Genomic DNA, 27,700 nt, shown 5'->3' with positions numbered 1-27,700 from the left:
ACCAGCTTTATCCAATTGTTACACCTCCTTTTCCCTATTGGCAGTCCCCTTTCCTCTGTCATCCTCCCTCACAAAGACCTGGTCTACACTAGGAGTTTATGTCGAATTTAGCAGCGTTAATTCGAATTAACCCTGCACCCGTCCACACAGCGAAGCTATTTAGTTCGACATAGAGGTCTCTTTAGTTCAATTTCTGTACTCCTCCCCGACGAGGGGAGTAGCGCTAAATGCGACATGGCCATGTCGAATTAGGCTAGGTGTGGATGGAATTCGACGCTAATAGCTCCGGGAGCTATCCCACAGTGCACCACTCTGTTGACGCTCTGGACAGCAGTCCGAGCTCGGATGCTCTGACCAACCACACAGGAAAAGCCCCGGGAAAATTTGAATTCCTTTTCCTGTTTGGCCAGTTTGAATCTCATTTCCTGTTTGGACATCGGGGCGAGCTCAGCAGCACTGGCAGCGATACAGAGCTCTCCAGCAGAGGAGTCCATGCAATCTCAGAATAGAAAGAGGGCCCCAGCATGGACTGACTGGGAAGTCTTGGATCTGATCAGTGTGTGGGGCGATGAGTCTGTGCTTTCGGAGCTGCGCTCCAAAAAACGGAATGCAAAGACCTACGAGAAGGTCTCCAAAGCCATGGCAGACAGAGGATACAGCCAGGATACAACGCAGTGCCGCATGAAAATCAAGGACCTGAGACAAGGCTACCAAAAAATCAAAGCGGCAAACGGACGCTCCGGATCCCAGCCCCAGACATGCCGCTTCTACGAGGCACTGCATGCCATTCTTGGTGGGTCTGCCGCCACTGCCCCACCAGTGTGCGTGGACTCTGATGATGGGATAGTGTCGACGGCCAGTTCCTCGGCGATGTTCGCGGACGGGGAAGATGAGGAAGGAGATGAGGAGGACGAGGCAGTCGACAGCGCTTACAGAGCTGATTTCCCCGACAGCCAGGATCTCATCACCACCCTCATGGAGATCCCCTACCAACCCTCCCTGGCTGTTAACCCGGACCCTGAATCAGGGGAAGGATCAGTCGGTAAGTGCTTTAAACATGTAAACATTTAGTTTTAATGGAACAGGAATCTGAACTATGTGAAAAGAAGGTCAATATATATGGGGATAGGACAGAAATCCTCTTGGGAGATCTCCACGAAGCTCTCCTGGAGGTAATCGAAAAGCCTATGCATGAGGTTCCTGGGGAGAGCTGCCTTATTGGGTGCTCCATGGTAGGAAACTTTTCCGCGCCAGGCTATCATCAGGTACTCTGGGAGCATTGCCTCCATGAGCATGGCAGCATAGGCCCCTGGTTTGTGCTGGCTTTCACGCAGCATGCGCTCTCTATCTCTCTCAGTGATCCTCCTCAGGGTGATCTCGCTCGGCAACTCCTGCATTGAATTAGGGGAATTAGGGTAATGTTAGTATTGGGAATGCTTCACTGTTCCTTTGCATAACAATAAGCGTCGGTTTACAGCCACGTGGTGGAGGCTGCAGAGGAGCAGCATACAGGGATCTTTCCCGGGGACAGCCGCGAGGGGGTGGAACAGGGGCAGAGTTCATGCTTTCCGGATTGCCTGCAGCAGGAGGGCACTGCTATACATTAAGTTTTAAGCAGCCAAAAGTCTACGGCTTACCATGCCTGCCTGCTCCACGGATTCTGTTGTCCTGCCCCGCTTGTCTGATGTCCAGTGCAAGACCCCAGGCAATGAATGCGAAGGCCAAAAATTCGAACTTGTCCTGAGTGCGCATGAGATAGGTGCTGTGCATGGTCTTGTTCACAGAGACAGACTAGACTATGTTCATTGTTCGCAAAAATGTATCTTTGTAAGGAATTCACTCCCTTTTTCCCATCACACAGCTGCGACTGTCTCCCGACCTGCCCTAGCATCCCCCTCACAGAGGCTGGCGCAGATTAGGCGGCGAAAGAAAAGGATACGGGACGAGATGTTTGCTGAACTCATGGGCTGCTCCCAAGCCGAGGCGGCCCAGCAGAGCCAGTGGAGGGAGAACCTCTCTCAGTACCAGCGCTCACACAGCGAACGGGAGGACAGGTGGCGTCAAGAGGAACAGCAGGCGACTCAAACGCTGCTTGGACTAATGAGGGAGCAAACGGACACGCTCCGGCGCCTTGTGGATGTTCTGCAGGACCGCAGGCAGGAGGACAGAGCCCCCCTGCAGTGTATCTGCAACCGCCCTCCCCCGCCACAAAGTCCCATACCCCCCTCACCCAAAGTAACAAGAAGGAGGGGCGCCAGGGGCCGTGAAAACTGTCACTCCACCTCTGCAGAGTGCTCAATTACCAAAAAGCTCTCATTCCCTAAATTTTGAGAAGTCCTTCCCTTCCTGACTCACCCAAGCCCCAATCCCAGTTTCATCCCTTAACTGTCTAGTTGATTATTAAAAATACTTTGCTGTTAATTACTGTTTCCGTCATGTTCTTGTACAGAAGACTGTGTTTGAAGGGGGGAGGAAGGGGGTTGGTAATTGCATAGGACAGTCACCTTTACCAGGGTACAGACACGGGGGCAGGATCAGCAGCAGGTCACACACACAGTGCAGTCAGTAGGCACCCTGGTCGGTCTGGGAGGTGGTTTTCATGTTCTGTGTGGGTGGGGGGTACGTGACTTTGTGGCGGGGGAGGGCGGTTACAGATCTTATGCAGCGGTCCTTGTCCTGGACCACAGAGCCACACAGCAGGGGAATCTGTAACCGTCCTCCCCCGCCACAAGGTCACATAGCCCCCGCACACAGAGTCCCGAAAAGGAGGGATGGCAGGCTCCGTTGAAACAACCAGTCCGGCATTACAGACTGCTCTAGGAGCAGGAGCCTGTCATTCCTCGAGTTTAGAAGCGGTCTTTACATCACTACACACCCTACCCAGCACAGTCTGCGTCCCAGTTTCAACCCTTTAACGCGAAGTCATTAATAGAGAAAACGTTGTTAATTAACAATGTTCCATGTATTTTATTTTTAAACGTGTGTTGGAAGGGGGGAAACGGGGTGAACGGGGTATGTAACTGCAGAGGATAGTCAACAGTAACTGGGTAAAGAAACAGGGGTAGGTTCAGCTTCTCTGTAAAGAAACTGAACAGTCACAGGTCATGCTGCTCGCTGAGGAACCTAGCTTTCAAAGCCTCCCGGATGCACAGCGCTTCCCGCTGGGCTCTTCTAATCGCACGGCTGTCTGGCTGAGCATAATCAGCAGCCAGGCGATTTGCCTCAACCTCCCATCCCGCCATAAAGGTCTCCCCCTTGCTCTCACAGAGATTGTGGAGCACACAGCAAGCTGCAATAACAATGGGGATATTGGTTTCGCTGAGATCCGAGCGAGTCAGTAAGCTCCTCCATCTCCCCTTGAGATGTCCAAAAGCACACTCCACCACCATTCTGCACTTGCTCAGCCGGTATTTGAAGAGTTCCTTGTCACTGTCCAAGGCGCCTGTATAGGGCTTCATGAGCCAGGGCATTAGCGTGTAGGCTGGGTCCCCGAGGATCACTATAGGCATCTGCACAACCCCAACAGTTATTTTGTGGTCCGGGAAGAAACTACCTTCCTGCAGGCGTCTAAACAGACCAGAGTTCCTGAAAACACGCGCGTCATGAAACTTGCCCGGCCACCCAACGTTGATGTTGGTAAAGCGTCCCCTATGGTCCACCAGTGCTTGCAGCACCATTGAAAAGTAGCCCTTTCTGTTAATATACTGGCTGGCCTGGTGGTCCCGGTCCCAGGATAGGGATGTGAGTTCCATCTATAGCCCCACCACAGTTTGGGAATCCCATCGTGGCGAAGCCATCTATGACGACCTGGACGTTTCCCAGGGTCACTACCTTTGAGAGCAGTAGCTCAACGATTGCGTGGGCTACTTGCATCACAGCAACCCCCACGGTAGATTTGCCCACGCCAAAGTGGTTCGCTACTGACCGGTAGCTGTCTGGCGTTGCAAGTTTCCAGAGGGCTATGGCCACTCGCTTCTGCACACTCAGGGCTGCTCGCATCCGGGTGTCCTTGCACTTCAGGGCAGGGGACAGCAACTCACAGAGTTCAAGGAAAGTGCCCTTACACATGCGAAAGTTTCGCAGCCACTGTGATTCATCCCAGACCTGCAGCACCATGCGGTCCCACCAGTCCGTGCTTGTTTCCCGGGCCAAGAATCGCCGTTCCACAGCATGAACATGACCCATTGCCACCATGATGTCCACGGCGCGGGGTCCCGTGCTTTGTGAGAGGTCTGTGCCACTCTCACACTTCATGTCCTCACTGCACTGCCGGAGCCTCCTCGCCCGATTTCTCAGCATCTGACTGTGGAAGAGGTGGACGATAAGGTGCGAGGAGTTGACAATGGCCATAAGTGCAACGATGATCGCAGCGGGCTCCATGCTCGCAGTGCTGTGGCGTCCGCGCTGTCACTGACCAGAAAAGTGCGCGAACAGATTTCCCGCCGCTTTCAGGGAGGGAGGGCAGGAGTGACGGTTGAATGACGACAGTTACCCAAAACCACCCTCGACACATTTTTTTCCCCCAGCTGGCATTGGGGGCTCGCCCCAGAATTCCAATGGGCAGCAGGGACTGCAGGAACTGTGGGATAGCTGCCCACAGTGCACCGCTTCCAATGTCGATGCTTGCCCCATTAGTGTGGACTCACAAAGTCGAATTACTGTCCTTAGTGTGGATACACACGTTCGACTTCGTAAGGTCGATTCCACAAATTCGAGTTAAGTTAAATCGAACTACTCTGGTAGTGTAGACATACCCAAAGACAGACACCTATCTCTTTCTTTCCCCAGGATGCCCAAATCCTCCTTTCTCCTTCTCAAACACCCTCTTCCTTCCAAGATCATTCACAGTCCTTCCCACACATTTTCATTCGTCGAGTCCCACATGCATATCAAGGTCTCCTCACACATACCATCTCCCCTTCACAAACCTCCTAGGCTCTATCACACAGACTTCCCTGGGGGCTCGGACCCCCACCCACCCTAACCTGATCCATAAATGGTGAGGAGTCCAGACAGAGTGCCTAGAAGAGGCTGGGATCATAGACCCTTACATAATTCATAAACAGAGAGGAGTCCAGTCAGACTGGCTTGCAACAGCTGGGGCATCTCTGCCCCATGTATTTTCCATGGCCTGCAGGCAGCTCCTTTCCTAGGTGAGCTGCCTCTGTAGACAACCATTCTCAGAAGGGCTATGGGAGCCAGACTGGGGAGAGCACAAAGAGTTTGGGTCAGGCAGGCTGCTGAGAAGGAGCTGTTGGCTGGTTCTCAACCTCTCCAGGAGTACTTGGTGAGGCCAAAGACATAGCAGCTCTTACCACCCTCTTCTCAATTTCTGCACTCACAGCCCAATGAAATGCAGGGGGAGAAGTAGCTCTGCCTCCCGCTCAGAGGCTGATGAGGGACAAGGGGAAAAGCTCTTGAAGCTTCTCTTAGGCTCCAGTTCCTCAACATCCACCCCCGTCCTAGCCCCCTCTCCCAACTTAATGACCCCAAGCACTTCGAGACTTCAGAGCAACAGCCACACCTCTGTGTGCTGGCCTAATGGGGAACAATCCAATAAAACTCTGTTTTGCTTGGCATAGTTCCGTTTCATACAAACGTTATCCTAAATGACTTCCCAGAATTACATGTACAATAGGAGCTGCAGAGGGAATAAGAGGTATAGCTGAGGAAGACAAGATATGTGGAGTGGTCTGATAATCTCTGAAATTAAACAGTGATTGAATAAGACAGAGAGATACAGGAAAGCTGCTCCAGATGAGAGAGGCATACTCACAAGCCCTCGCCAGATTGTGCCAAGCAGGCTGTGAAAAGGGCTGTGAGATAGCTAGCAGCTGGAATTAACCTGCAGCCATCACTGCCAAGGTCTTGAGATTGGTCTGCCCCTGAGAGAGGGGAGAGAGAATAACAGAAAAGAACTGCTGCAACTACAGGAAATGTTAATAATAATAATAATTGGAGATATACCAATCTCCTAGAACTGGAAGGGACCTTGAAAGGTCATCGAGTCCAGCCCCCTGCCTTCACTAGCAGGACCAATTTTTGCCCCAGATCCCTAAGTGGCCCCCTCAAGGATTGAACTCACAACCCTGGGTTTAGCAGGCCAATGCTCAAACCACTGAGCTATCCCTCCCCCCATACCTGCCCATCCTGAAGCACTGAGACCAACCTGCCCCAAGCTACAAACCTGCATGAAGGAAAGGCAAAGAATAGAAGAGAAACACCCCTAGCTATTACCAATGAAGTTGCTGCCCCCAGTTCACTTTTCTCTTACTCTTTTTAAAAAAATGTTCTAATTATTATATAATTTCTATATTTTGGTGACTTAAGAGATGTATATCTGAATGTGTGTGTGCATCTTATATCCATGTTTTACATGTGGGATTATAATGTATGTGCTACCTGGGCACATTATTTTTATGTATTATCCAGGGGTGAAATCCTGGCTCTACTAAGCTCAAAACCCAAACTCCCATTGACTTTAATAGGGCCAGGATTTCACACTAGCAGTTTGGCAACCCATCTTGGAATTGATACTTAGTTTCCCCTAATATCTATATACATTATTTCCAACTGGATTTCAAACTCCAAATTCTTATAATTCATATGATGTCTCCAAAGCAGAGACAAGAAGAAGAATGGAGGTTCCTTAAATAAATTATTGGTAGAAACTCCCACTGCATGTAGAAGATTGACAGACTATATAAGGACATTATCCACGGTACTACAACCCTCACTGCAATCCCATCTTGCTGTTACAGCTCTAAAAGCTGTTCAATTAGCAGATAAGATTTCTACAACTATCAAGCCAACTTATGTCAAAGTTTCATTGGAAATGCTACTTTCAGCTATTCATGGTTTATAAATAAAAAAGTTTTAATTCTTTTGCATTCAAAATAGACACTGCTACCCAATAAGATAATTCAGTTTGAAAGTAGGCTTTAAAATATTGGAAAAGGTCATTACAAATTGAAAAAAAAAATAGCTTTGAAATGAAGGGCCCAATCCAATGTTCTATGAAGTCAACAGAAAGGCTCCATTTGATTTCAGTAGACTGAATCAGGACAAAGATGAGCATAGGTGAGTACTGTGATTATTGTATTTTCATCCCCTTTTGATACAGAGCATGTAACACAGGTCGTGTGTGTGTATGGTTTTGGGTAGGAAGAGAGAAGGAAATATTTCATTTAATAGGAAAATTCTTATATTCACGGGCATTTCAAAGGCTATTCAAGCTGGATGATAAAAATTGTTTTTGGTCAGGGTTGAACTTGCAGCCTTAGTTTTGTCCACTTCAGTTTCTGTTCCCAGCAAAGCTAAGGGTGTTCAAAAGTCCAAAACAATACATTTTCCTTGTCAATAATGGCAGGAAAGATTGTTGGGCAAAAGTCAACATGGTTTCTGTAAAGGGAAATCACGTCTTACTAATCTGTTAGAGTTCTTTGAAGGGGTAAACAAATATGTGGACAAAGGGGATCCAGTGGACATAGTGTACTTAGATTTCCAGAAAGCCTTTCACAAGGTCTCTCACCAAAGGCTCTTATGTAAATTAAGTTGTCATGAAATAAGAGGGAAGATCCTTTCATGGATTGAGAACTGGTTAAAAGACAGGGAACAAAGGGTAGAACAAAATGGTAACTTTTCAGAATGGAGAGGGGTAACTAGTGGTGTTCCCCAAGGGTCAGTCCTAGGACCAATCCTATTCAACTTATTTATAAATGATCTGGAGAAAGGGGTAAATAGTGAGGTGACAAAGTTTGCAGACGATATTAAACTGCTCAAGATAGTTAAGACCAAAGCAGACTGTGAAGAACTTCAAAAAGATCTCACAAAACTAAGTGATTGGGCAACAAAATGGCAAATGAAATTTAATGTGGATAAATGTAAAGTAATGCACATTGGAAAAAATAACCCCAACTATACATACAATATGATGGGGGCTAATTTAGCTACAACTAATCAGGAAAGAGATCTTGGAGTCATTGTGGATAGTTCTCTGAAGACGTCCACGCAGTGTACAGCATCAGTCAAAAAGCAAACAGGATGTTAGGAATCATTAAAAAGGGATAGAGAATAAGATGGAGAATATCTTATTGCCCTTATATAAATCCATGGTACGCCCACATCTTGAATATTGCGTATAGATGTGGTCTCCTCCTCTCAAAAAAGATATACTGGCATTAGAAAAGGTTCAGAGAAGGGCAACTAAAACTATTAGGGGTTTGGAATGGGTCCCATGTGAGGAGAGATAAAAGAGGCTAGGGAGGAAAAGTTATGTGCCCATAATATAAGAACTAGGGGCCACCAAATGAAATTAATGGGCAGCAGGTTTAAAACAAATAAAAGGAAGTTCTTCTTCACGCAGCGCACAGTCAACCTGTGGAAGTCCTTGCCTGAGGAGGTTGTGAAGGCTAGGACTCAAGTAGGGTTTAAAAGAAAACTAGATAAATTAATAGAGGTTAAGTCTATTAATGGCTATTAGCCAGGATGGGTAAGGAACGGTGTCCCTAGGCTCTGTTTGTCAGAGGATGGAGATGGATGGCAGGAGAGAGATCACTTGATCATTACCTGTTAGGTTCACTCCCTCTGGGACATCTGGCATTGGTCACTGTCAGCAGACAGGATACTGGGCTGGATGGACCTTTGGTCTGACCCAGTGTGGCCGTTCTTATGTAAGATTTTCTGACAACTCAGATTAGAAAGGCTTTGTGTAAGTCATTTGGACACTGGCTCTGATGCTCAACTTTCTGATTTATCACAGTTTCAATGGGCATGCATGCAGTTTAGTGTTTGTCTGTTAAGCCTGATGTAACTAAAAATAACATAAGTGCTTCCTGAAATATAGTCGTCAACCTTGCAATTGGATCCATGCAGGCAAGTCCTTGAAGCTATCAGGAGCTCCCATCGGGGACATATACTGAAGTTCTATATATAATTTAGAAATTGGGGATAAGTATGTATCATTTATTTTACCTCTGAAATGAGAAAAATCTTCTACAAAGCATCAAACTACTTTTAAAAGTTAATTTACAAATTTACATTAATCTAATGTATCTTTAAAAAAAATCCCATCTCTTATCATTAAAATCTACTACAACAAGCCATTAGATCAGTGGTTTTCAAACATTTTGAGCTGAGCCCCCCCTTTGAGTTACAATTATTGGTTGTGCTCCCCCAACCCAAACAAAAAGAGGTGAGTCAGAGTGGAGGTGGTGCTCTCTGAGCCCCACTGCACTGGGCTGAAGGATGAGCTGCCTGGCATTGTCGCTCGCTGCCTCCCCCCTACCCCCTGAACATACCTCCATGCCCTAGGAGGAGCGCCCCATAGTTAGAAAATCTCTGCATTACATAACATAAGATATGTGTTCCAGTCTCGAGATAATAATGACAGCCATCATTAAAAACCCCATCAATATTAAATGCTGGTTTGAGAGTGCTCTGCAGATTGTGCAGCTACGCAAGTGTCATAGCTATCATTTGTCACTCTTCCATGCTGCACACTGGCCTGAAAACATGGAAACCAAGCTGCCTACACAAGGCAAAAACAAAACATTTCACAGTCCTTGGGCTAAATGAAGCAGTTTAAAATTCCTCTCATGTGTAATTTCTGAGGCAGAAGTAACAGATGAAAACCCAGCTGACAGTGTATGCCTGACAGTGAAAAGAGAGGGCATAAAGGAAGGACAGCATCGTGGTTGCAGGTGAGAGCAAAACTCTGTGGTTTTTTTACCTCTGTAATTAAGACATGATAACTCCTCCTAAGTACCTCAAAACCAGAATTGTTCCTGAGATCAAATGTAAGAAAATGAAGTGGAACTTATGGACTCTGAAGTTCTGAAAACAAGATTAAGTTTCAGATAAGCTACATAACATAAGGAAATAGGCATATAAGTTATGGCTATGAATGTATGCATGCATATATGAGTAGAATATTGTAATTGTAATTTTTCCACAGAGCATTCAAGCCCTCTAGGGTGCAGGGGTTTGGGTTGATTTGACATGTTTGCCCATGGATCATGCAAAGGTAGAACATGGCACTTAGCGTTTCAGTTTGTAACCCTATATTTGTTTCCTATCAATAGCTGAAAGGAAACCTTCCTGACCATACATACTACTGACATTTTAATACCGACATCTTTAGTTCTGACATGCCATTTTAGTGATGCATCAGGAACTACTGGAAGATCAAAAGGTTTATTGAAGCAAAGAAACCCTTTGATCACAAAGAACCACTCTCCTTTTTGGCCAGTTCTGTAGCTCTCCTCTCCCCGCCCCCACACTCTCTTCTTCCCCTGCAGGAATGCTTCTTCACTCTGTCCCACCTGTTAGTAGCATGCATTGGCTGGAAAAGCTGCAGTTTTCTGCTAGCCTGCAGAGTACTGGCCAGGCAGACAATGTATAGGGTGCCACCTACTACTCTTGCTCCCTCCCTCACTGGATTTTCTGGTGCCTCCTCCATATCCACACAGTTGATTCCCACTCCCATTCATTCCTGGTGGGGGAAAAAATCAGGAATGAAGATGTTAATATTAAAATCTCATCAATTTCCTAGTTCTATTAAAAAATAACACCTGGCAAGTTCTCCTATCTGCAATGAAAAAAAAGATATTTTTGTCAGATGGGGAAATAATTAGTATTTTTATATGATATGAGTTTTAGTTTTCACCTTCTTTATAAAATAGGATACATTAGCTATATTTAAATATGATTAGGCTTGTTGCTCTTCAGCTACATACCCAATTTAACCTATTCTCATGGGATTCCTCTATTATGCAAACTAATGATAAACTTTGAAGGATGTAATTGCTTTATGACTGGAAAATTGAGAGACTTCTCTTCACCTCCTGAAATATGAAATTCATACCAGATGCTAGGAAATAGCAAAGCTTTTGTCTCATATAATGCCATTCACCAGTCCAGAAGACAACTGGTGTCCACTGAACACTTAAGTCCACTGGACACTTAAGTCCACTGGACAGCAAGTGAACCCGGGCATAGCACTAGAGTGGCATAGCCTCATCTTCCATTTCATATCCCCATTTTCCTCCCTCTGAATGGAATTGTGTAATTTCACTACCACACTGCAAAATTCCCGGTACAGGATTTAAACTGGCTTTCAATGATTTGTGAACAATTATGTCATCTGTTGCGATACTCAAAGACTTTATGTAATGGTTCAAATCCATATTCTTGCTGCTAATCTGTGAAGATTATTTCAGCATATTCTAATTATGTAGGCAACCTTTCAGAAGTGGTGTGCCGAGTCTTCATTTATTCACTCTAATTTAAGGTTTCGTGTGCCAGTAATATATTTTTACATTTTTAGAAGGTCTCTTTCTATAAGTATAATATATAACTAAACTGTTGTTGTATGTAAAGTAAATAAGGTTTTTAAAATGTTTAAGAAGCTTCATTTAAAATTAAATTAAAATGCAAAGCCCCCCGGACCAGTGGCCAGGACCCGGGCAGTGTGAGTGCCACTGAAAATCAGCTCGCGTGCTGCCATAGGTTGCCTACCCCTGTTATAATTTATATAAAAGCACTGCAGTACTGAATCTAGAAGCAATTGTTCAGTCGCACTATTCACCAGAAACTACTCAAAATTCTTCGTAGTGCCCCAAGAGATTGCCAGTTAATTGTATTGTCCATACAGTGGTGATTGTCCAAAAAGAATTAATAAATTAGGAAGTTTCTTGGTTCCTCACTCAACAACTTTTACTAGTCTTACAAGATGCCAGTATTGCAGACTGGGGATCTCAGACAACAATTCACTCTTGTCAGGGAAAATGGCCATTTAGCCAAATTTCACCACACCATAAAATTATCTGAAACTGGAAGCAGTAGGCAAAGCATGATCTTTCTTCCTCACAACACCAATAGCCAGTCAGCCAATTAAACCAAAATATTGCCTTTACCTTTCTTTTGTCCTAAACTGCATCATTCCAACTCTCACCACATGCAGAGCAATAAGGTGGTATAACAATAGACTTCAGGATAGAGAAGCTGAAAGCTCTTTTCATGATTTACACAGACCAGAGGAAGGGCATGAAAACATCTAAAATGGTACCACTCAAACTGGGGATCAATAGCTGAATGTGATCTCATGGAATCTATGGATCTGAGCTCACTTTCTTTTGCTTTGCTCCCAGGAGCACTAGCATATTTCATGCAATATGACAAAGTACCACAAGGAGGGTTAAATAGTTGAAGATTTATTGGCAAGTCTCAGTTCCAGCTCCCACATCACAAGCTCATCATCATGCTGTGCACTGACCATTACGAGATCAGCTTATCAGCATATCTGGCCAAGAAACCAGGAAAGGAGGAGGAAAAAAAAAAGGTGAAAGAGGAAAAACTCCCCGTTTTCCTAGAAGTCAAGAGAGGATGATGAGAGAACAGACATTGTGCTGACTGGAGCTGCAGCTATTATAATGTTGCCATTTGTGCATCATAGGATTACATCAATATATAATGATATTGATATGGTGAGGTGATGCCACAATGCAAATGTCATACTGCACTACCAAGATGTCACGCTGGCTCTTTTCAATTACATCACTGATTTCTAGCCCAGCAAAGCTGAGTACATCCGCCCTGAAATATGTTCATCTTTAGATAAATAAACCAACAATGAAACAAGTGTATATGTCTGTTAACAAGATCCCTTTGCAAGGAATCAAAAGAAAGTAGCTCTGCACATTTCAACATTATGATCCTAAGTGGTCAACACAACACTAATTTGCCTATTACGAGGTAGATGTTTTTTCTTCTGCAGATGCAGTTTTCAAGTGTACAGTTTTGCAAACTGTACTTTTTCAGGATAGATTCACTTTAAAACACTACAAAAATATTTTCTCTCTTGATATTGCCTTAATTGTTCGTTCCTTATGCATTTTCAAACACGAAACCTGGATTGCTGCTTGCTAATCTGCAAGGTCGGTTGATAGCAATGAGGAAGAGAGGATATTTTTTTCTTTTCTGTATTTTTGTCTGGATGAACCTTCTCTATATTAGCTTGAACAGTTCTGTTTATGTAGTTATCCCTGCTGACAATTCCATATTCCAACAATTTCTTCTTATGATAAATCTGTGTATACAGAAACTGCAGAGGGGGCCACAACCCCCATAGGTTGCTGGGGGTAGCTTACCCACAACTTCTAGATTACTGGCTATCATTATGAGGAGAAAAAATTACAGAAAGGGGGAAAAAATCTCATTTCCTATGCAATCCAGAAGCCATTTATTTCTTGCCTATATAATCACATGCAGTTTTACCACCTGATCCAGCTATCTTTGCTCACAGAGCAGTCCCACTGAAATCAATAAGTGTGAATAAAGGCTGTAGGATTGGGCTCTTAGAGATAACTAAACAACTGAGAGTGGTTTACATTTATTTCTTCGTGTTTCCAGCCCTTCCCCAATAGCCAATTTCAAGCCTTCCCATCCCTTTACTTCATTTTTCATTTCATTGACATTTGATGCCTCACCTTAAAAATTCTCACGCTGCAAGCTTCAGTTCTATAATACAGATGTAAATATAAACCAACCCATATGGAACTCAGCGTGTATTTTGAGTGCTTACCCTGCAATTTCTGATTATCCAAATGGAATGTGTAGATTCCTATCATTATTCTAAACAGATAGAACATCTGCTCAATGTGTATTACATACTGAAAAGAAAAAAGGAAGTAATTTTAAACTATGTATCCGAAGCTGTGTAAGAAGTATTTAAAGATTTATAAAACATGGAACTGGTTGGTACAAACCAGGGATACAGAGGCATTTATAACTGGTTCCAACACTGCGACAAATGCCATGTGCACAAGGATTCAGAGCACAGAAGTCAATCAGCTGAGAACAGGTAGGTCCCGTGAATCCAGGACTACAACTGCAGGAGTAAGCAAGTCTGTCTGCGAAACAGGTCCCATTGTTCTGGCAGGGAGATGAAGCACAGGGGTCAACTTTCTCTTCACAAGAAGATCCTAAAAATCCTAGTTGGAAAGAGATGATTTTCATAAGTAAAACTTCTTTACACATATGCTATTTTTTGTAAAAAAACAACAAAAAACGTGCAGTAATTGACAGTTACACATTTTAGTATTTCTAATTGACTTTGTGGAAGAGTTACAGAAACATATATGCATGCACAAAAATGTTAATTCTGGCAGCTGACATGTTTGTGATAATATTGCAACTCAGTGCATAAGGAGTGTAACTGCTTTGATGTGGCAGGATTTCAAAGATATTTGCAAAATCTTACATCAAGTGTCATTCATCTCAAACAATTCTAAAGGTACACTGGTTGGTTTAATATAGAGAAAGTGAGAAAAATCAGACATTATGTAAGAAGGTATAAATCTCATGAATATCTTGGAGCCAAATTCATCCCCAAAATCAAGAGAGCTGGTAACATGGGGATGGTGGAGCAGTAACAGTAGCAAACACTCTGTGAGGGATATTCGTAGCTAGACCAAAAATACTGAATTCAATACATGTGTTGTGGCATCTCTTCCTATCTATTATTGTTCTTGGAAGTATTATTGTTCAGAACAATGTCATTTTACACTTCAGGTGATTGTATTTCATCAGTAATACATTTCCATTAATCCTGACAGGATGTGTTACTTCCAGGCATTTTTACAAAGTTTTTCTTTTCTTCTCTCCATAATTAATCATTATTTAGACACACAAGTGAATTAAATAGCCATTTTATTTTACTGTAGTTTTATCACTGCAATAATAGACAGCACCTGACAAAGATTTTTCTACAGATTTTAAAAGCAGAACAACTCTACAAAACAAGCAATGGATGAAATTATATTTTCAAGTGCAACAATAGAGAAACAAGCATACAATGGTATATTCAAGTCATACTATTTGTTCTTTAACGGTAGATTTCTTAATATAAGAAGCAGTGAGGTCTAGTGGACTGCGCTAGACGTCAGGAATTGCTTAATTGTGGTCCATGCTCTAAATTCTGCTTTCAGCTATTGCAGTGTCAACTGATTTAAGAAGAATTACAGGACTTACACCATGGTAATTGAGATCAGAACAAGATCCATAGATTTGCAGTAAACGTGTAAAAGAAGTTAATGACTACAGATGTAAGCAAGAGGAGAATCAGACCCACATTAACTCAGACCCCTTAATTTTACTGCATAAAAAAGGAATCAGAATACAAATAAACAATGAAAAGTAACTGTTCAAACTTCAGTGTATTAAATACACATGGACTACCAGTAAAAAATCTGAGAAGGCAGGTGAAAAACCATTTACTTCTTAAATCTCGGGTTTTTAAGCCAGTCTCGTGAGTTTTGAATGGTTGGAACTGGCAATACTGCATATGCTTAAGAATTCTGCTGAAGGGGAATGGATTTACGTATGCTAAGCATGTTAAATACTTAAGTGCTTTGTTTTTTCCATGCTGGCCTGCTTTAGGGGTGGTGTGGAGCTACCCACCCCGAAGGGAGCTCTAGGAAAAATGCTTTCTGGAGACCCTGGGTACATGGACGAATCATCCCTTTATGCCCAGACAGCTGCTCCCCAAGCACAGGGGTTGTAACTGCTATTCACAAAAGGATCAGGGACAAATATGTATGCCAAAGGCTTGGTCTGTGAGACCAGAGGAAGAAATGAATTCCAGAGCTGAGGGCCCTCTGCAGAGAACACCTGGCCATCAGCCTGATAACATTTAAAATCTAGGGACAACAAGCTTGAGCCCAGCAGCTCAAATATCCTGATGAGTCACTGGGAGAGGTAATTTTTCAAGCAGTAAGCACCTTAAATGTAGTACCTGATGTTTTACAGATAAAGTCAGCTAAGTGAATGGGAAGCCAGAGCAGTCCCTTACAACCAGATGATATCTGCTCCCTGCAGTGGATACTGTCTACTACCCTCATGCAAAATGCAATGAATGTTAACAAGATACAGATTATTGCAGTGAGGATTAAAAACGAAATGCCACAAACCCCTAGCAAGGCCCAAACAAAAATTCTTGGTCACTGCTGCCATCAGGATTCCAGGAGCATCAAAAAACTACAAATATCTTGGACAAAGGCTGAAGAAACCCGTCAACACAGAAGGTGTAAACCATCTCCTCCATAACCTCACAACCCAAGGCCCACAAACATTACCCCCATCTTTACTGGACTGAGCTTTCACCAGTTAGCTCATATCCATGTCCCAAAGTCAGCCAGGCACTAGGAGAAAGAGGCAGAAAAACCGCAGGACCTAAGCCTGGCAGATCTAAAATAACCAGCAAAAACTCATAATTGTGTATTACCACGGGAACTGAGCCAATAAGCCTATGTGGCCTCTTTGCTAACTCTGAAATTAGACTAAGAAGAACCAAGGAAAATTTGAGGCCTCCAACACGATATCAAGGCTGTCTCACTACAGTCTTTGCAATAATCTTCCCTAAAAAAGGAAGATTAACAGATGGATAATGTCATTTCAAGTGACAAAACAATTCCACAGCATATGTAGACTTAAATACACTAAAGCAAGTTGCCCTTGTGTTGTCTTTGAATGTGTTGGGAAATTTGTTCTGCAGTTGAAGTGTTATGTATGAGTTAAATATATGCAAATACTAGAATCAAATATAATTACACTGCTAAATTGAAGGTCTGACTTTTCAGTGCTTCTGACTGTATATTTAAATCAATACTTACCAGTAAAATAAAAACATTAATGAAAAAATTAATAGAAGTGCATGGATCAAGAACAGCATTAAATGGTAAAAAATGGGTTTTTCATTTACTTTGCAGATAAATATCATCTGAAATTTACATCAGCTAAAATTGCAAAAAGGAAGTCCTAACAAGACATGATTAAAATGGGGGAATGACAGGGGATTTCAGATACCAGAATGCAGAATTTACCAAAGGCAAAGAAATAAAATAGGAAGCAAGGAGGGATGGCAATACACTTCTACCCCGATATAACGCTGTCCTCGGGAGACAAAAAAATCTTACCGCATTATAGGTGAAACCGCATTATATCGAACTTGCTTTGATCCGCCAGAGCGCGCAGCCCCGCCCCCGCCCCGGAGCGCTGCTTTACCGCGTTATATCCGAATTCGTGTTATAACAGGTCACATTATACCGGGGCAGAGGTGTATTAGTAATAAATTCTATTGCTCAAAAGAGATGATAAAAATATTTTTGCTGACAGCCATTTGGCTAGAAGTCAAAGACAACAGAAATAGTCAGAGAGGTGATATTCCTTAGACGTTGCTGTAGACCTCCAGTATAGCAAGAGAAAATAAATCAGGACATGTTTTCAGAGATGAGAGCTCTGAAAAAAGCCAGAATTCTGATCAGGGGAGAATTTTAATTACTTGGCTACTGAGTGGATAACAGCCATGCAAAAACTAAGAAAGGTAAATGTTTTCAGAGGTAGTGCAAGATTTTGTGAACAACCAACTTGGCTGGAGATTATGTTAGAGCTAATCCTAGGAAATGTGCCAAATGTGATCAATGAAGTTAGTGAACATCGAGGACTAGAGAGAACAAAATCTTTAGATTTGAAATATGTGGATAAGCACTAAAAGAAGTAAAATAAATGCTTTTGATTTTTCTTGGACAAAGCCTTTTATGAGGAAATATAAAATGCTCTATGGAAATTTCATTAGAATTTTATAAAAAAGAGATGCCTATCATAGGGAAATGAGAAATAGTTAGGAAGTAGTTGTAAGACTTTAATTAACATTCATCCTAGCCAAGTCTAAACACATAAAAGGGCAACAGAGACCAAACTGGTCAAAGCATTAAACAGTCTAAGTAATAAGGTAGCTTTTACAATTAAAAACCATATGGAAGGATGCAAGGTAAAATGATAATTATTACATTAGCAAATATGTAATGAAGACTAAGTTACAGTAACAGTTAAAACAAAAAGTATTTTTCAAATATATTCACAGCCTTTTTTATACTGTTAAGAAGAATGGTGCGTTCTGTAATCACCAGATACTTTGGGAAAGGGAATCACATGTACACAATAGGTGTATTCCTCACTTTCATTGTATGAAGGTGATAGATGGAGCTATTGTGCAAGTATACAGAAGTTACAATCAACTTTGCTAGATGTATTAGAGAAAACCCATCTTGCCCAGGTATGGAAAACAAATCCAGAAATGGTGACTACCTCCACACCTGGACTGTTCCTAGTCTATTGTCAAACTTCTCTAGTCAATAACTCTGCTAGTCAATTAAAATTCATGGAGCTAGTGTGCATTTTATTGGCTGGTAGTGCAAATCAACTCATCCTAATCACAACTTAACACTTTCTGTTGGCCGTTAAGCTTTAATTTTCTCTCATTGTACCACTAACTCCACGTCAACAATATTCTTAAATTTCACAGAATCATAGAAATGTAAGAATGGAAGGGACTAGTTCCCTGCATTCAGGCAGGACCAGTGGTGAGCTGCAGCCGGTTCGCGCGAACCGGTTGCTAAATTTAGAAGCCATTTTAGAACCGGTTGTCCCGCGTGGGAGAACTTGTTCTAAAAGGGCATTTAAATTTAACAAGAGCTCCCTGCTGCGGCCCAGCTTACCTCAGCTCTGCCTCCACCTCCTCCCACGAATGCTCCGCCCTGCTTCTCCTCCCCCACTGCTTCCCGCGAATCAGCTCTTCGCGCAGGAAGCTTGGGAGGGCTGAGAAGCAAGCAGGCTTCCTGCTGAGGCTCCGAAGAGGACGCTGAGGTAGGGGTAGAGGAAACAAGGAGGGAGGTGTGCCCCGGCCCCCGCGTGTCCCCCCGGCCGCCTGGCTCCGGCCCCGTGTCCCTCCCTGCTCCGAGTCCCCCCCTGCCGCCCGGCTCCGTGTCCCTCCCGGCCCGCGTCCTCTCCCCTCCCCTCCCCCTCGGCCGCCCAGCTCCGGCCCTGGCCACGGCCCTGGCCGCGGCCCTGGCCGCCCGGCTCGGCCGTGACCTCACCTACCCAGATGCTGGGCACCGGCAGCGCAGGTCCGGGCGCAGCGGCGGGCCGGGCTGCAGCTCCGGCAGCGCGGGTCCGGGCGCGGCGGCAGGTTTTTACACACCTGACTGTAAAGTCAGGTGTGTGTAAAAAAAAAAAAAAAAAAAAAGGGGGGGGGGTCCATGATCCCTCCTGGGATGAGGAGGGAACCGGTTGTTATGATTTTGGCAGCTCATCACTGGGCAGGACTAAGTATTATCTAGCCCTGGGGTTCTCAACCTTTTTATTTCCGAGGCTCTCCCAACATCCTATAAACACTCCATGGCCCACCTGAGCCACAACTGTTTTTCTGCATATAAAAGCCAGGGCCAGCATAAGGGGGTAGCAAGCAGTGCAATTGCCCAGGGCCCCACACCACAAGGGGCCCCACAAAGCTAAGTTGCTCAGGCTTTGGCTTCAGTCTCAGGTGGCAGGGTTCAGGGCCCCAGGCTTTAGCTCCACATGGCAGGGCTTCGGTTTTTTGCCCTGGGCCCCAGCGAGTCTAACACTGGCCCTGCTTGACAGACCCCCTGAAACCTCCAACCTCTGGTTGAGAACCACTGATCTAAACCATTCCTGACAGGCATTTGTCTAACCTGATCTTAAAAACTTATGATGACAGAGATTCCATGGCCTCCCTAGGTAATTTGTTACAGGACTTAACTACCCTTACAGTAAGGAAGTTTTTTCTAACGTCTAACCTAAATTTACCTTGCTGCAATTTAAGCCCTTACTTCTTGTTCTGTACTCAGTGGTTAAGGAGAACAATTTGTCACCCCTCCTCTTTAACAATCTTGTACAAACATGAAAACTGTTATCATGCCGCCCCCGTCTTCCCTTCTCCAGACTAAACAAACCCAATTTTTCCAATCTTTCCTTGTATGTCATGTTTTCTAGACCTTTCATCATTTTTGATGCTCTCCTCTGGTCTTTCTCCAATTCGATCACATCTTTCCCAAAGTGTGGTGCCCAGAACTCCAGCTGAGGTCTTCTCAGTGCTGAATAGAGTGGAAGAATTACCTCTCATGTCTTGCTTAAAATGCTCTGGCTAATACATCCTAGAATAATGTTTTCTTTTTTTGCAACAGTATTACATTGTTGACTCATATTTAGTTTGTGATCTACTATAACCCCATATTCTTTTCTGCAGTACTCCTCCCTAGCCAGTTAATCCCCATTCTGTATTTGAGAATTGATTATTCCTTCCTAAGAGAAGGACTTTGCATTTGTCCTTATTGAATTTCATCCTATTTAATTCAGACCATTTCTCCAGTTTGTCAAGATCATTTTGAATTCAAATCCTACCATAAGGCTTGGAATATGATGATCAAAGTGACATTTCAATCAAACAGAAGAAATTGAAAGAGAAAAATAAATGTCCCTCTCCCAGTCACTGCACATGTATCTATATTAGTGCTGGAGGGGATTTCTTGGGCCATCTAATCCAGTCCTTACACAAGTGCAAACATTTCTTCTATCTACTTCTCTGAATGTAAAATCCAATTGTGCCCTGAAAACAAGTTGCCTCAACAAATGCACATAGTAGATTATTTCCCAGATTATTTTGTATATTTGTCAGAGCTGAAATATAATGTTAAGCAGAAAATCATGGAATCTTCAAGCCTGATTCTCTAGTTACTAACCGTTCTTTAAGGACTCTTTAAAACTATTAAAGATTATCTAATAAGTATAAAGAACTACCTCTATTCAAACCGTTCACTTTCCACTGCCCAAGAAGCTCACCTTTCCTACTTTTCACGTCTGATTTCTAAAACACAGGTGTCATTTGTAGAACATAAATAGACCATGTTGAAATGATTCCTCATTATTTCCATCCATCCATCTCTTCTTCTGCCATCCATTTCATGCTCTTTTTTCCTTTTGAAATGTGGTTATATTTTCCATCTCTCCTGCTCTGTTCATTTTCTACCAGATAATACCTCCCGATTCTCCAGTCCTTTAGTTTTTACATGTATACTAACCGCTGGCCTGCCTTCTCCCCACTGTGCTGAATTAGCACTTCAGAAAGAAAGGCCTCCTCTCAACATGCAACTACAATTAGGCACAGTGGGAGAAAGGTAGCAGAGCAAGAGCCCAAGCCTATGCTTGAAGCTGATCATATTTTTTAGAAATGAAACATGTCAGGGCACTCTAAAAATAACAGTTCTGCAACTTCCAAGCAGGTATTCTTTGGCTTATTTACAAAAAAAAAAGTCTCCTCAGTCTCCCTGCTCCCTAAAAGTCTCCAAATAAAAGCTCACAAACTGTCTGAGTGAGAAAGATAAAAATATTGTCTCAATGGAATAAGAAAAAACATGGCCATGTGTTTGGTCAGAGCAGTCAATATTGTATTTTATAATGCGGCATCTACAAGCTCAGCCCTTATTCTTCCCCTCAAAAACCTGAAATTCCTGTTATTGTTAGTACTGGTATATTGCATTTCCTTGCAATGTTGGACAATATCATAGCTAACATGCTTGGTTGATACTCTATCCCAGAACAACTGCCCCTGCCTTTGCAGAAGGGACCAGATGCAACCTCTGCAGCAGCATTCTCCCTTCCTTGTGGTGGGGACAAAATTAGGAAAGATGGATACTCAACAGCAACATTACTGCAGGAGCTGTGCAGCTGAGGGAAGGGGACCAGCATAGCCACATACGAGGGCAACCATACCTGAAGGACAGCACCTAATTCTGCAAGTTTGGACGTGTTTTGTCCAGAGAATACCTTATGTAAAAAGGATTAGTAGGCTCGATGTGTAGTCCCAGAAACCTCTCTTCACTAGAGGGGATGGCTCTAGAGAACACAGTGGGTGAATACAGTGCAGTTTTCTGCCTGCCCTCTGAGTTCCCCTTCCAATGTTTTTTCTGCTTGAAGGGGCAATCTAGCACTGCACACTGATTGATTCTAATGACAACATGGTGCACTATAATGCAATTAAACAGCAATAGTTTTTTGAAAAAAGGGAAAATGTTTGTGCTCCAATCGATAATCCAGGGGTGGCCAAACTTACTGACCCTCTGAGCCGCATATAACAATAAGAAGATTGTTCAGAAGTTTGAGAGATGGAGTGCACCTGCCGGGGCTTGGGGCTTCAGCCTTGCGGGAGGCACCTGCCAGGGCTCGGGGATACAGCCCTGGTTCCTGCTGAAGCCCCAAGCCTTGGCAGGTGCCTCCCATGGGGCTAAAGCCCCAAGACCTCCATCCCTGCTGGCCAGGGGTGATGCATGAGGGGGTGCACATGGGGTCACATGCCCCCCACTAATTTTTGCCAGAGTTTTCTGGCCCCACTCGGTCACATGGTGCTGCCAGGCCCCCTCCCTGCACAGCAGGTGCTGGAGCTCGCAAGCTGGGAGCTGCGGCCATGGGGAGAGCCAGCAGCAAATAGCTGGGAGCTGCAGGGAGAGCCACTGCTTTTGCTGCTGCCTCTCCCTGCAAAGCTAAAGTAGTGCCCCCCTCCCTGCAGCTCCCAGTTTTTTACAGCTGCCTCTCCACAGGAGTAACACCTGGCAGCTGCAGGGAGGGGCCACTGGAGGTAAGCGGGGGAAGGGGGGCATGCCTGGTGGGGCACGATTCAAGCTGTTGGGGGAGGGCAAACCTTTAAATTTTGCCTCCCCAGTCTCAGCAGGCACCAGTCGTCTCTGGCAGAACTGCCTAGCCCCACCATCCCACCACAAGGCAGATGCCCTGAGCTCCATACTACCAATCTGGTAGGTGGAGAATGGTGGGGAGGTGACTCCATGAGCCTCACTTTAACTGTGAAAGAGCCACATGTGGCTCATGAGCCGTGGTTTGCCCACCTGTGCTATAATCCATAGCAGTAGCAGCAAGTATAACAAATAGAGTAAACACACCATGAAAGTAGCAAATCCTCACCCAATTCCATCCTGATTCTATACAATGGTTGCAAGTCGTAAGTTATTCAGAAACATTTATAAAAATTATGTCATCTATATAGTGTGGCTTATTTTTAAGGGAGGTCAACGTGCTGTGCTGTACTTATTGTATTAGACAGTATAAATCTATTTGATACTAATTACATTGGCTAAAATTACAGTAAGAAAATATTTGATGTAAATATTTGTTTTTGCTAATATAGAAAAACTGAACCACGTTTGTTCTAATTCTTTATTAGGAAAATAAATGCTAATTTTTTTGATACTAAAATGAAACAACAGAAACTTACTAGTGCATTAGATGTTCAGCATGAGAATAGGATGGTGTTTCTGTTCATTTCAGCTCAACTCACTTCGCCTTCGAGAGTATGTGCATGTTCTCTATGGTTATATATGCATATTCTTTATATAATCATAAAGTAATGTTTCCCCATAGTCATTTAAATCTGGATGCTAGACTGGACCAAACCCAAATCCCAGTGCACAAATCACTTGCTCTAAAAGTTTTATCTGTATATCTGAGCATATCATATAGTCTCTTATGAACCATAAAAATTACTTCTGAAAAAGAGAACACACAAGTCATGCATCCACAAATTGGGGCCTTTAACAGAAAGTGTCCATTTCCTGAAGGCTCCAAAGCCTAAAACTCTGCAATATTTCCTATTATTTACTCATCTTAAATCCCCAAACATGCTAGAAAAGAGAGGAACTAATGAGGAAGCTTTAACAGGCTTCAACACCATTTGTGCCAAGATCTTTGGGACATGAGATGTCAGGGTTGCTGGAGACAAGACTTATGTTCATGTGCTCTCTGAACTGACTCCCTGATTTGTGGGTGTCAATCTTGGTACAAAAAGGACTTTAATTGCATTTAGAGCTCTAATAATCTTTCACATCAGGTCTGACAGATCATTGCACCCTTCAAGACAACCTGGAGGATGACCAGGAAGGACTTGACAAAGTCACCGCACACACACTGCCACAGAGTGATGTGTAGCTGCCTGGAGTCCTTTTTAATGTCTCACTAAGTGAGGTGGTACTCAGTACTAGAGACTTCAGCGCTGAGATACCTAGGGCATCATGGACTAGGTGCACCACTCAGTCCCCTGCCTTGGTGGTAAAGCTACCCTGTTGGACTTGGAGAAAATGTGGGTCTGCACCAATGCAAGCAGTGCCAACAACAGCAGAGGTACCCAGTGCCCAAAGGCAACTCCGATTTATGTTTCAAGTAGCTCTCCTTCAAAGCACCTTAGGCTGGCCTCTTACCAGGTTTATGGGAGTTTCTTTGTGGGCAGAAGTCCCTTCAGAAGGGAGCAGAGTGATTCTCTGAAACACTTGAGTACCTGGGTGACATATGAAATTAGATCGGACATCCCCACACAGAAGTGATCCAGAAAAATATCCAGTAATAAAGTCCATGCAGCACAGACATTTCTCGAAGCTGCTACAAAACAGAAAGACTGGAGCTGAATAGTAGCAAAGGCTTCATCAGAGATGCAAAGCAAGAAGGTGAGGTACCAAAGCAAAAAATGCCACAGAAAATTGCATCCAAGTGCCAAAAAGAAAAACAGCAAAGCACTGAGCAAAAATGGCAAAGTGCTAAAAACTACATCAAAGAACTTCGTACTCAAAATAAAACACAGGCCATGGTATCAAAGTTGTTTCAAGTTCTTTGGCAGCTGGAGAATGGTTGTCAATGATGTTCCTGGGCTAGTGGCAGAGAAAGAGCTGCAGAAATAATAATTAAGATGAAAAGAAGCAGACCTGACTGTAGCATCAGGTGGATGCAGCACAAAGATAGCCAAACCCACTCAGGCTGAAAGGAGTAAGTTCAGCTGGAGAGGCACAGGTTCCTGCAGGGATTTTTGGGACATTGCAAGGGCAACATTAAGCTCAAGGGGGGTCAGAACAAAACATGTGTGGTGTAAGTGTTTCCACACATCACTGTTCCATATGCTTGTGTTGGGGTGTGGCATTGCAAGCACTCCCTGCTTCAATTTACAAGGTGTGACAGCTAATCCCAAATAGGGCGGTGTGCCGTAAATTCAGCATACCATCTTTAAATGGTTACATAATCTGGTTGTCCATGTCTTTAAACAAACAAATGTAACAAGGCAGATGCTTCACTGCAGCACTTTTAAGCCCAGGACCCAAACTGGCCTTGGAGTGCTGTGTTAGCACAGAAAAGCTCCTCCACTGTTGGTCACCAAATGAAATTAATAGGCAGCAGGTTTAAAACAAATAAAAGGAAGTTCTTCTTCACGCAGCGCACAGTCAACTTGTGGAACTCCTTACCTGAGGAGGTTGTGAAGGCTAGGACTATAACAATGTTTAAAAGGGGACTGGATAAATTCATGGTGGCTAAGTCCATAAATGGCTATTAGCCAGAATGGGTAAGAATGGTGTCCCTAGCCTCTGTTCGTCAGAGGATGGAGATGGAAGGCAGGAGAGAGATCACTTGATCATTGCCTGTTAGATTCACTCCCTCTGGGGCACCTGGCATTGGCCACTGTCGGTAGACAGATACTGGGCTAGATGGACCTTTGGTCTGACCCGGTACGGCCTTTGTTATGTTCTTATAAGTTTCACCCAGCAGACCACTCAGAGGAAGCAGGCGAGCCTTCTTATCTGGCCTGCTGTCTCCCTATTGGCCTGTGTCACCTCCAGGAGGACTAAATCTCACTGGTGACCCAGCCCAAGTGGATTTTCCTTAAGCAGAGGATGTCAGGGTGATGAACCCTCCAGCAAGGGGCTGAGACAGAGCAATAGCCCCCCATCACATAGGTGGCTAGTGGCCCCGAGGGGACAAAACTTTCAAGAGCTTTGGGAGTATCACCTGATCTGTGCTAAGAACTGACCCAGGACTGCTAATTGGTCAGTATTAGCGTGTATTTAGTTATATTATACACACGAATGAATGTCACCTTCAAAACTGGCAAAAATGATCTAACCAATAGGTATTGTTCATAATTACTGTTCTTACTGATAAGATTTTCTTTTAGCTAATTATACAAGATTCTTGAACAAATTTCATTAAAAAATCAAGCTACATTTGGCTAAGTCCCAACATCATTGAATTCTGATACTATTGATACAACAAACAAACAATTTTCAAAATTCTTCTAAAATGCAAGGCTTAGACTGCTGACATAATGTCAATTCAACACAGCCGTTAAGTGGGTCACTCATTAGAGCAACTGATTCCAGAGAAAGAGAAAAGCCAGTTTGAAGCAATTACAAATAACCCTTCGTTGTTAAGCAGGTTCATTTTTCTTCCAGAGAAGCAATTATTAATTAGAAACAAGACTTCTACCTAAAAGTAAACTCAACTGTATAAAAGATAGCATTGGAAGAATAAAAAACAACAACTATAGGTAAATTGGGAGAGAAATTATTATTAGCTCTGGACAACAACCTTAACTATCGTTTGGTACTGATGGCTAATAAAAAACGTTGTAACTGGAAGCTTTCACTACTGATAATTTATGCAACCAGCCATTGCAGGTAGCATGATGTTATAAACAGGATATGCTTTCAACGTCACAATGTCCTCATTATTTAGGAGTTAACATTTACAATGTTTACTGACGAAAATTATTTCAAGGCTTTCATATAGTGAGAGATAAACCAGTTCAAATAAAAACAGAATGGCTCAAATCTTTTCAGGGGTTTGAAAATGTTCAGTTGATTAAAAAAGTGTACTCCTATAAACTTTCTATTTTATCTAGGAACAGAAGCAGATATATCAAAATAACATGAGAGGCTGACTTTGCTTTTGCTTTTTCTGAACAAGACAAAAATCAAGAACTGTACATTTTGTAAAATTCTTATGTCCTTTTCTCATGAGAGCTCTAGCCTGATTTCCAGATAGGAGAGATTAAAAGAACATGGAAAATACTTTTGTTCAATATATACACTGAAACTTAAATGTGGTTTGGACATCATTAATAATGGTAATACAAAGATTTCTAATCTGGAATGCTATCCACTTAAGTTGATGTCTTGTCAGCTAGAGCTTCCAATATATGTTCATTTAACTAAAAAGTTACAGCATCATAATATATACCATATAACACCAACTTTGTTCATGCTGATAAGAGGTATGATTTAAAATGAGAAATTGTTTCTATTACCTTCTGGACATTGACAACTGAATCCACTGATATTGGAAAAGCAGGTACCACCATTTCTGCATGGCTCTTGGCTGCAATGATCAATCTCTGACTGACATAGTTCTCCAGTGTAACCTATATCATGATTCAAATGTTTTAGAAAGTGAAGAAAAATTAAAAGTTTTATTACAAAATTTGCCATTATATCATTTAAATAGCAGTACGTTAGTTTCCTTGAATAATATTCCTCAGAGATGAGAAACAGTATTCACGACAATCTCTCAATATTCAAATTTTCATTAAAACATTCAATTAATAAGAATCTGAACTTGGTTCCAGCAACATAGATCAAAATTCAAATATAGTGATACTATCAAATTGTATTTTACCAACAGCCATATTCTGACTGCATTGGTGTGTATGGGGTTGTGCAACCACAAAGAACTCCAAATAAATTTCAAATTTATTTTGAATCTAAACACAAAAACCTCTAGGGAGACATTAAACAAGAATAGTCATTCTGAATTATTTGTGCATATGCTGAATGACTGTCATTTGTTCCTACTTCTGAGCCCCAGAGAGGATTGTTTATTTTAAGTGAGAGATGTGGGGATACAATCACCACAGTTGTAAATTCTGTCAAAAACAAGCTCCTCAAAGATTGACAGATTGCAAGTTCAGTGTGCAGCGTGTCTACACAGTGAGGCAATGCGCATTATAAGGGTGTGATTTCTAAAA

The 27,700-nt window shown here is 43.1% G+C and overlaps 1 protein-coding gene across 3 annotated transcripts in view; it reads right to left on the bottom strand.

Moving 5' to 3' along the window:
• DNER (delta/notch like EGF repeat containing) overlaps positions 1-27,700 on the bottom strand; it is a 269,472-nt gene that overhangs the window by 37,370 nt on the left and 204,402 nt on the right. For all 3 annotated transcript variants that reach the window (XM_039486808.1, XM_039486809.1, XM_039486810.1), the window contains exons 7-8: positions 26,984-27,097; positions 13,767-13,991 (exon numbers count right to left, since the gene is read on the bottom strand). In XM_039486808.1, coding sequence (XP_039342742.1) covers positions 13,767-13,991; positions 26,984-27,097 — 339 coding nt within the window. The remainder of the gene's footprint in view (positions 1-13,766; positions 13,992-26,983; positions 27,098-27,700) is intronic.

This window comes from Mauremys reevesii, linkage group 9, assembly GCF_016161935.1.
Source record: "Mauremys reevesii isolate NIE-2019 linkage group 9, ASM1616193v1, whole genome shotgun sequence".
NCBI classification, from domain to species: Eukaryota; Metazoa; Chordata; order Testudines; family Geoemydidae; genus Mauremys; species Mauremys reevesii.
The sequence above is the reverse complement of the archived record's forward strand: the minus strand, read 5'-3'. Positions and strand labels throughout refer to the sequence as shown.